Source organism: Dicentrarchus labrax, unplaced genomic scaffold (assembly GCF_905237075.1).
Source record: "Dicentrarchus labrax unplaced genomic scaffold, dlabrax2021, whole genome shotgun sequence".
Classification (NCBI taxonomy): domain Eukaryota; kingdom Metazoa; phylum Chordata; class Actinopteri; family Moronidae; genus Dicentrarchus; species Dicentrarchus labrax.
Genome location: NW_026136704.1, coordinates 16,978,872 through 16,989,042, shown reverse-complemented (window position 1 = coordinate 16,989,042; position 10,171 = coordinate 16,978,872). Strand labels below are relative to the sequence as shown.

Below are 10,171 nucleotides of genomic sequence, written 5' to 3'. Positions count from 1 at the left end.
TCATAGCGCCCCCTACTGGCAACAGCAACAGAAATGTCATGTTTTACACTCTCATGTACTTTCAGCTGATATTTGGTCAGAAGACATTTATAATAATATGTTATGAATCTTACGACTTTTCTTTTAACAGCGTGTCTGTGGCCTGCTGTCAAATTACGATGTACAGCTAGGTCACAGGAAGTTGTTATAACTTAAGGATACATTGTCAATCAGAGTCCCTCCCTGAACACATCTATGTGATAATATATATACTCATAGCGCCACCTACTGGAAACAGGGAGTCAGCCTTGTGTGGCAATCATCATCTGATTTATGTAAGATTTCCACAGTGTTGTCCACACATAATGCTGGTACATTTTTAATTCTAGTGCAGATCCCAAAGTTTTCAAAGATACCAGATTTTGAGGAAGTGTGTCTATCGATCTTCCATTTTGATTAAAAAAGTATTTTTTGTTGTTGTTTGACTATTATTATTATTATGTGTAAACATAAACTGTAGCTTCAAAGAGGAGCTGGAACAAGATAATACAGAGACATATCAGACAGTGTGGAATAAGATGATTCAAGATACCTGGGAGATTTAAAAGGGGGAAACTAGGTATCATTTACTGTAAGTGCAGTATCAGTGAAACATAAATAATCACAGTGTGAACCTTAAGTGGTGCAGCCAGGTACGGTTTCCCTCTGGGAGATCGCTCCAGTCGGATGTCCGACCAGGGGATCCCCATCTTCTCACACACAAATCTCCTCAGCAACAACCTGCCAGCCTGGTGGAGTAACAGAGACACAGTTTACACGTAGAGCTCTCCCTCTGACAAGTGACAATGTACACAAACTAACACATCAGCATGTAGAAGGTGACAGGAACTTAAAAAGAGTCACACGTACCATGGCTGATTTGGCATCCTTGGCAAACACAAACTGTCCGATTCTGTCTTTCTCTTCCCGCTGAATGCAGCGAGCAGCGAGCAGCCAGTCAGCCCTGCTCGGTGTCCACGACCCACAGAGAAAAGCCCAGCGAACAGAGCCCATCTCCTCACCGCGGTCTCCACGACAACGCCAGGCTGCTCTCAACGCGGCAGCATGCAGCGAGTGTCCACTGGAGGTACTGTATGGGAGGCATCCGGGTCAGAGCGGTGGCTAACTGAGGGCTGCTAATAAAACTACAAAAAACAAACTTTGTTTACATTTTGTGTTTGACAGCGGTGCACATGCCCGGAAGAGCGCGGCGAGGTTGAATGTCGTCATAAGTGGGCGCGGTGGAGGATTGACCAATAGGAGCGATAGAAACAGTGCGCAACTCTGGGTGCCTTCAAACGCTCTTATGAACATTGTAAATAGGAGTTCACCGTGTGGGGGTTTCGATAAATATGTTGATAAATATATATATATAAATATGTTTCTGATACCAGAGAGCTGTGATTTTATGCTGACTTTAAATTTGGTGTGTCTTAACCGTCCTGCTTAAAATAAACATATTTTAGGTCGGTGAAATCCTCAACAATCAATTAGATTTATTCCTTCTGCATCAAAATGGCAAACGTATCGCTGTTCTGTTTGAACACAACAAAAATCTAAATGCTTTTATTGAACAGTCCCATTTTATATTCCAAATTATTCTATCCGACCAGCACATATAAGATTGTATTTACAGCTTAAACCATCAAAACATGTAGATTCCGAGTGATCAGTGAATGCAGCATTAAAATTGTACCTCTACGATGTTGTTTTGATTGCGGTACATCTGTGTTCGTGAGGTGAGTTGTCCTCACTATATATTACAGAAAATGTTATATTGGAGGCGGTGGTAAGATGGACAACACACAAGACTACGTTACATTTCTGACTGTGATGATTAAATTGTGTTGCGCTCGTTTGGTTAAAAAAATACAATCTCATAGCATACTATTCCTCGAAAAAACGTTATTTTACTAGAACTAGAGAGATATAGGAGGGTAAAACCTAGAATTATATATTGCTTATAAAGGTATTTTATCTAGACTGACATAAGAAACGTACATGCCAAATTTACTGACAATATGGCTATATACACTTATTCTTTACTATAATAAACATAATGTAATAGATATTGTCGAGTGTAATGTCTTCTTATAGCCAAATATGAGAGGTAATAACCATCGCATTAATGGTTAATATGCTGCAGAGAAAATCAGCAGTGTTTCATTGGTGAAAACTGTAAGCATATTCATAATGCTTATTCACAAGCTCAAAATCTGTCTCTCTTTATATTGAGAGGTATTTGAGTTAATGAGAGATTCCTCACTCAAAATGCAACATGATAAAATATCTTTAAAGATAATTCCCCTACTACAATCCATAAAGAAATACTTCATGGCATTTTCACTTCACAAGACAAATAACAAAAATGCTTTTTTCTTTTATGTACTATTATACAAAATAACACATATCCACATCTCCATCTTTCTTTGGTCTGTACAGCATATACTGTACTACAATTGCATGTCCATCCTCAAAGAAATATCTCTCAGATTTTGGGTTATATAACAAATTGACCTAAGTTGACACACTGTATATTCCAGTTACATTAATGACTCTGTTTTATCTACAGAAAGACTGTGAACCCCTTCAGCTTGTGATGCTTCTTTACCTGCGGAAGCTCATCTGGCAGCAGTCAAGGCCAGGAAATAAAGGTGGAAAACCCTGCAAGTCCAGTCATTTCTCTGTGGCCTTCGCTACATCAAACCAGAGCCTCATCAAGGCAAAACCCCACTCAAACTGCGAAAAAAGAAGACTTTTGATGATTTACTAACCTCTGCAACTACACACACTTCCACACGAGATTTCCACAACTTCAGTTCTCACATGTCCATAACACAGAGGCAGCATCTAGTGTAACAGCTGGGATCAGTCTCCCCGGTGGAAAACTTCACAGGGACTGCTGGAGCCACTGAGGGATTGCTACCTGATGAGAACTACTTCACTTTTGAAGGAAAGCTACTGCTAGACATGGACTAACCTATACAACAATCATCCACATTTCACTCCATCTGAGGACCGAGTCCCCCCTTTATTCTGGCCTGTGATCTACCTCTCTTTGTACCCCTGTTTCTACTGGACCTCTTTCTTCTCATTGCTTCCTCCTTCTATTTCTCCCTCCATACACCTCTCTCCCCTCCCTGCTCTTCTTGCTTATTTTCCCCCAGCTGTCTCTCCTCTCCTCGTCTCTCTCTCTCTCTCTCTCTCTCTCTCTCTCTCTCTCTGTTTTTTCTGTGGGCTTCTGTCCCCTTCTTGCTGCCAAGCTGGATTTCCTGCAGGTGAAGCATCTGAAGAGGAAGAGGAAGAGCAACTACAGTGTGAGAGAAACACAGACTCTAATCAGGGAGATCCACAAGAGGAGGGACGTGTTGTTTTCCAGACAGCAGGTGTAGATTTTCTCTTCTTCTTCCCTTTTTAAACTGACAGTGAGAACTAATGTTGCATCATATTTTTTGTTCCAGAATAATCCACGCCATGTTGCCAACAAATGATTTATAACCAGTGGTGTTGTGCAGGGTATTTTAAAAGCAGTATAGGCTGAAGTGCCATTGATGCATACACACCTACTCCTCATTCACACACTCATTCAGTCTAAGAAAGTGTTGACGAAGCACTTATTTTCTGTTATCTCTGTCCACTGAAGCGTGAGTCGAGTTGGACAAATCAACAGCAGCGAGAACAGCAGCACAAACCAATTAGTAAACGCTCCTGTCATATCCAATTAGCAACTTCATCCAAGTCTTTTGTACCCTCTTGTTAAATGTGTGAAATGAGTTTTCAAACCAGTTGTAAGTCTAAGTGAGTGTACGCATTCATTACTGAGCAGCATTTAATATATTAATTCTTTGAAGTATATCACAGATTTGTTTTACAATTGATCCAAAAAACAAATCACAATAAAAACAACCGGGTCAACATATTGGTCTATGTTAGCAGAAACATTCATATCAGCTTATATGCGGGCTGGTAAGTAAAGTAAAAGTGTAGTACAGAAATGTCAAAATGTGTTAAATAATTTAGAAGCAATATCTCCATTATCTCTATTGTCCACCAGAGAGCACAGTTTACTTTTCAACTGCACGACATCCCACTTAGTACACATCTTGGTCACAGTTCTTAAAAAAAAAAAAAAAAATGTAAGGAATTCTTGTGAAAATGTTATCTTTCTGTTCTTGCTATCAGCTGATATATCATTATTAGATTGCCTCCAGACAGGTACTATGACATATACAAATAGTCTGCTTGCAACAATAATCTGTGTCTAATATGTTTTTTCCACAAAAAAGTATAATTTCCTCATGAAAATCATTAAAAATACATCTACTCGTTCTATCTCATAAAAAAGTATGGAACGAATATACAAAGTTTCCCTGCTGCACACAAGATGTCTCCTACTTTACTGTAAAGTCCATTCTCAGTGTATGAGCACTGGTGGCTTCAAGTTTCTACACCACACTTCTTTAAGTTTCATAGTGGACCAGGGTTGACTTCCAAATTAGTTATGATGTCACAAATCATGCTTGTAGGCTCCGCCCCTTAGATTCAGATTTTCAGTGAGCACAGGGAAACTTTCCACTTTCAGCAGATGAATGTGAAAACACCATTTTTGTGTCAAACTCTGTACATACATCATTCTCCACAGTGAAACTCAAACATCCAATTGTAGGAACAAGAACAAAAACATAATTTGAGTGAAGGGGGACTTTAAACATTAAAATATCGATATTGGTAAAACAAATCCTCTGGCTGTAAACCAGAGGATTTGTTTTACCGACAGGGCAGCTTTGTTGTGTTTAATGAAAACATAGACCTGCTAGAATTATTAGAAGAAAACAGTCTAAATGTTGTTTCTTGTCCTTCTTCTCTTTGTGAACAGAACACAGCCATTAATGAGCTAAAGAGACAGGCATGGGAGGAAGTGGCACGAGGTGTCAATTCACTGGGGGAGGGAGAGCTGCGCACTGCTGCTGAGGTGTGTTTATTTGTCAAAATCCTACTTCTATATTTTTTACACACAGTGTTCTGTACCCAGTTCCTTTCTGTCCTTATCTCCTGCACAGGTAAAGCGTCGTTACCTGGACTGGCGTGCACTGATGAAGAGAAAACAGCTTCAGGCTGAGCTCTCACTCTCCTCCTCCTCATCCTCATCTGTGGCCCTGAAGACCGAGTATGATCAGTCTTCCTCCCCTGAGCACGAGGAAGCTTCTCTGGGATCTGGATGTGACCAGCTGCTTGACCTCTCGGGTTTCCCAAAGGACTGTCACTGCGACTGGCCGGAGCTGGCGGCTCTCAGTGAACCGAGTGGGCAGGCCACGATGGCACCGCCAGGTGTGAAGATGGAAGATGACATTGCTGAATACAGAGTAAGCAACAGAACCTCATCATCTACATCGAGGTGCCACAGTAGTGACAGTTTGTGTAGAAAAAACACTATAAGACAAGCTGGTTCCCTCCATAGATGGACTATATTAATGCATGTAAATGAGGACATTAGTTTTCAAATATCTTCATGTTTTTGATACAGAGCTTATATTAACACTGTTTATGTTAATGACAATACAAGTCGCCTATACTGGCAAATACCCGCTAATCTGTTAATTAGCTCCATTAATGTCCTCATCAGCAGAGGTAGCTATGTTTAACATATCACAGTGATTATGCCGGCACATTATGTAACTCAAGTGGCTCTTGTTAATCTGGCCTTTTGATTGGGCTCAGGTTGGTTCACAAGGTAGAGATGAAATTAAATTAAGTATGTGTTAATTAATTAGGATTTAGTTTAAACTTTATGTGTAAGTGTTACTTTTTCTAATTGCATTTCGATCTTTTTCAAGATAAAATCATCATCGTATTTGTTCATTTGTTACAATCTTCCCCAATAATTCCCTCATCTAATCTTCTACCTGATTTCCTAACAGTGTTATTAACCTGTATCCAGTCTATTAAAATTATTCATATTATCAGCAAGACAATCTGTCGTTGGAATAGAGGTAATAGTTTTGTGTGTCAAGCACAGCATGATCAGCATGCTGCATGAAAACATTAGTTTGGAATCTCATTGTTTTTGTGTTGTTCATTGGTGTAAATCATTGAGCAAACAAACCTCTGTAACGGAGATAAAGAATAATAATATAATAATATGTTCACAATTGTATTCAGTGACATTAGTATAAAAACTGCACATTCTTTATATAGATCTACAAAATCAAAGCTGCAGGGTCATAGATATCCTGATGTTTTGCATCTAGTACAAGTCGAGTTGGATCCTACTTTTTCCTAAATGCAACTTGATTGCATCTTTCATTATCTTTTATCAGGGTTATTTTCTTATTCTTTGGAAAGTTCCCTCCAGAATAAACTGAAAGAGCATATTTCCAACAACGTATTTGCTCCCCTCTTTTCCTTTGGAGTACGTCCAGGTCGACTCAGTCACTCAGAGTTCACTGATATGTTTCTTTTATCATATTTATTTTACTTTGTCATTCAAATTCAACTAGGCTATGCTCTTCTCCTTTTCCACAAACAAATGAATTGTCCTTACCAGATGAAGTAGCCTACTTAAGGGTTGATATTCAAGAAGAAGAAAACAATACTTAAACAACAACTTAAATTTACTGTTACTCTGTGGTCAAAAAAAAAAAAAAAGTGTGGCTACAAACCAAAGAACACCAACTTCATCACAGCTCAACTTTTATATACCAGCTGGTACAATTACGACACACACACACACACACACACACACACACACATAGAGGAAAGTAATACGTGTTTTGTGAACATTAAAACAGTAAATAAAAACACAAACTAAAAAGCCACTTATAAAGTGTAGTGAGCTAAGCTACCAGTTGCACTACATTAAATGAAGTTTCACTACACTGTACCTATCCCCTAGAGAAATGTAGCAAGCTAAGCTACAGCAAAGTTCTTTTGTTTTTTAAGTCAGTGCTATCTCAGTGATCAATAGAACATAACTGTCATATAGCAATATCAATATTAATATTTTATCTGTCTATCTAAGTTTGAAATGCAAAGTTTGAGAAACTTGCATTTTTGTTGTAGGCCTGCCCTCTGCTGGTATATAGGCTACTATATTTATTTATTTAGGTTAGCCTTTTGCACCCCACCTCCCCACGCTTCATTTCATTGTGATGGTTACTTTGGTTGGCGATAGCTGTGAAATTTTGGAATCACCTGAATCTCTATTCTTAGATTTTGAACTAAAGCTTGCGAGTCTGTAGTCCGCTGCAGCAGAGATGTCATAGGCATCAGCCCAAGGATTGGTACCTGATGTTTCTGTCATATGGACGTGCTTCTAGACACAGTGGGGTCACTAACTGATCAGTTTTATTCTGCTCTTGACAGCACTACTTTATCAATAAAAGAAAAGCTATTTGATTCAGAAAACAGCATCGCTACCACCACACTACTGAGAAATATTTATATTATTATTATATTTATGCATAATTCATCAAAATAAAAATCTTAATAGTGCCCCTTTAATGATCTTGCTCTCTCCCTCTAGCTGGATGGTGATGGTGATGTGGGAGATGGAGAAATAGATGAAGATGATATTCCGTCCCTCCTCAGCGACATCGAGTCACGTGGCGAGGGGCATGTTGGTGATGTTTACTCCCACAACGACTTGGGCATGCTCAACTCCTCCAAGGCTCCGACCTTCACTAGAGACCTGTCACTTTCTGGAGGCCTGATGGGAATGCCAGCCCATGCTTTGGGTGGAATAACCAATCATGAAAACATGGGAGCTGGCTTTCTGGTTGCTGTAGAAAAACAGCGACTGGAGCTGGAAAAACAGCGCCTGGCTGTGGAAACTGAACGCCTGGCAGTGGAGAAAGAGCGGCTGGCGGTGGAGAAGGAGCGTCTTCGTCAGATGGAGGTAGAGAGGGAAAGACTGCAGCTGGACAGAGAGAGGTTACAGGTGGAGAGGGAGAGGCTGAAGCTTCTGCTCCTCAGCCAATCAGAGCGCGTCGACTCCTCCTTTAACCTGCCGCCACAACAAGGCCCGCCCTCGTCGTCTACGTCTGCTTTATCCTCCACTCATGATGGACAGAGGGAGAGAGAGAAAGAAAGTAAAGGCTGGATGTCAGTGGTGGACCGGGAGACAGAAAGGCTGAAACTGGAGAAGGAGAGACTGCAGTTGGAGAAGGAGAGACTGCAGTTCTTCAAATTTGAGGCTGGCAGACTGCAGATTGAGAGAGAACGCCTCCAAGTTGAGAAAGAGAGAATGCAGCTGCACAAAGATCATCAGGGCCACTGAGAGAAAGACTCATAAGAGAAAGAGGACAGTTGAAAGTGTTGAATACATTGGATTTTTACCAGCTTCCGGGGGAACTTTTAATACTGAAAACAACCCGGAATATGTGGATTTGGATCAGCAGCAGCTGCTCCCTTGTCAAGTTTGCCACACACGTGTCCTTCAGGAAGGTGTGAGGCACTTTAATGATCATTGGAATTTGGCCCAGGAGAAGACTGAGATGGAGGGCTGGCATATTTATGACCATTGTGATAAAGCAGTGCCTTATGATGTCTTCATAAAATGGGTGACAGGAGAAAAAATATGCGTGTTTGGCACACACAGCTGGTTAGCCCTTAACATATCTGATTTATAAAATGTGACAAGTTTTAACAACTGTTCAGAGCTCCATCCAAATTACACTAATGCACAAAATGTGCAGTATAAAATGTTGACTGTTGGAGTATCAGTGCAACACTTTCTTACTAGTGTAGAAATGTTTTATAATGATATATATATATGAAAGAATATAATCATTGTCTTCTTATACATTTATGCACAAGATCAGTGCTAATTCATCTACTGCATGGGAGCTCAAAAGCACACAGCTGTTACTTTTACAGAGAGAGATTTTTATGCTCTTAATGTTTTGCTGTCAAGTGCTTGTGTCGAAATATTGTTTACATAGTAATGCTTGTGACGTACATGTTCACAAATTTTATACTAATGTTTTACCTTTTAGACCCTTTTTTCTTACAGACATTTTGAGAACCGGTGGGTTACTAATAACAGTAAGAATCAGAGTGGAATTCACCATTTTATTATTCACATCTGTGCTTTTCTTACTGCGACATGGATAAATGTCTTCTGCAAAATAAGGCCTATTAAGATGTTTTGTTATTAAGATTTGTGGACTTGGAAAAGAGCCTGAACATCTGTGATGAGCTACTGCATGCCAGAAAAATGTATGTGAAATGTTCCTTTAATGTCTTAAATTTTAAGTTCTGTTGTGCTGCAAATACTGCAAAGTGTTTCTGGCTAAAACTATATTCTGCTACTGTGTGCTGAAGGTTATGTTGTGCAACAAAATTAAACATATCAAACACAAATATACTACCGGTGCTTGTTGGTTATGTTGTAAACAATCACTCCTTTTTATTTGTTGTTGAGTTAAAAAACCTGATACAAAGTCACATGACCTGGAACGCAGCCCTGTTTGATTATTTTCTTTTATTATAATTCCATTGCTGATGGACCTATGTGTTTTTATACATATATTTTATAATTCTTACTCAGTACATGTGCCTCTGTGTCAATAAGGTTGCAAATAAAGTTTGTTGAGGAAAAGAAATGTGACTTCCAGACAAATTTTGTAATGATCAGAGTTGAAAAAGATCTGTGTTACACATTGAAGCCCCAAAGTACTGCTTTTGACAACCAGCCTCTGTGGTCCCTCTCATGCCTTTGTGTTCTGAGCCTTGCCTTTGAAGAGAAATGGTAAAAGAGAATAAGAAGATGATTACATTTTCTTCCCTGTCTCATCTGTATTGATGCTCCCCAGGAAGCCCATCAGGGTTTCCCAGGATCAATCAAACTAATAAGAAGAGACGAGCGTAAAGAGTGCATAACACTGCATCTCTAAAGACTCAATTTTTGAGCATTTCAGTAAACACTGATGTAACCCAGTGACATTTGTGCCATTCTTTGCATTTCATATTTAAATTGTTTATTTCATGGAGGCATGAAAGCGTGGACAGTTTTTACTGCACAAGCCACAAACTCGTAACTGAACAGAGACAATAAAGCTGTCCAGTTTGAGATGACAGTGAAAAGTCTAAATCCATAAGTGATACATCTTAAACTTAAACTCTTAAATCACCTGTGCTCCTATAGATCCTTAGA

General features: G+C 39.5%; 2 protein-coding genes across 3 annotated transcripts in view; one reads left to right on the top strand and one right to left on the bottom strand.

Annotated features, from left to right (window-relative positions):
- Positions 1-1,242, bottom strand: part of aasdhppt (aminoadipate-semialdehyde dehydrogenase-phosphopantetheinyl transferase) — an 11,113-nt gene extending 9,871 nt beyond the window's left edge. For both annotated transcript variants that reach the window (XM_051396596.1, XM_051396597.1), the window contains exons 1-2: positions 889-1,242; positions 654-767 (exon numbers count right to left, since the gene is read on the bottom strand). In XM_051396596.1, coding sequence (XP_051252556.1) covers positions 654-767; positions 889-1,032 — 258 coding nt within the window. In that variant the 5' untranslated portion in view covers positions 1,033-1,242. The remainder of the gene's footprint in view (positions 1-653; positions 768-888) is intronic.
- A 1,823-nt stretch (positions 1,243-3,065) lies between these two features.
- Positions 3,066-9,620, top strand: msantd4 (Myb/SANT-like DNA-binding domain containing 4 with coiled-coils; the record flags this gene model as incomplete). Its single annotated transcript, XM_051396600.1, has 4 exons — positions 3,066-3,404; positions 4,895-4,990; positions 5,079-5,381; positions 7,541-9,620. Coding segments are annotated over 4 exons (1,491 nt in total), but the record flags the coding sequence as incomplete, so codon positions are not given.
- Between the last annotated feature and the right edge of the window lie 551 nt (positions 9,621-10,171).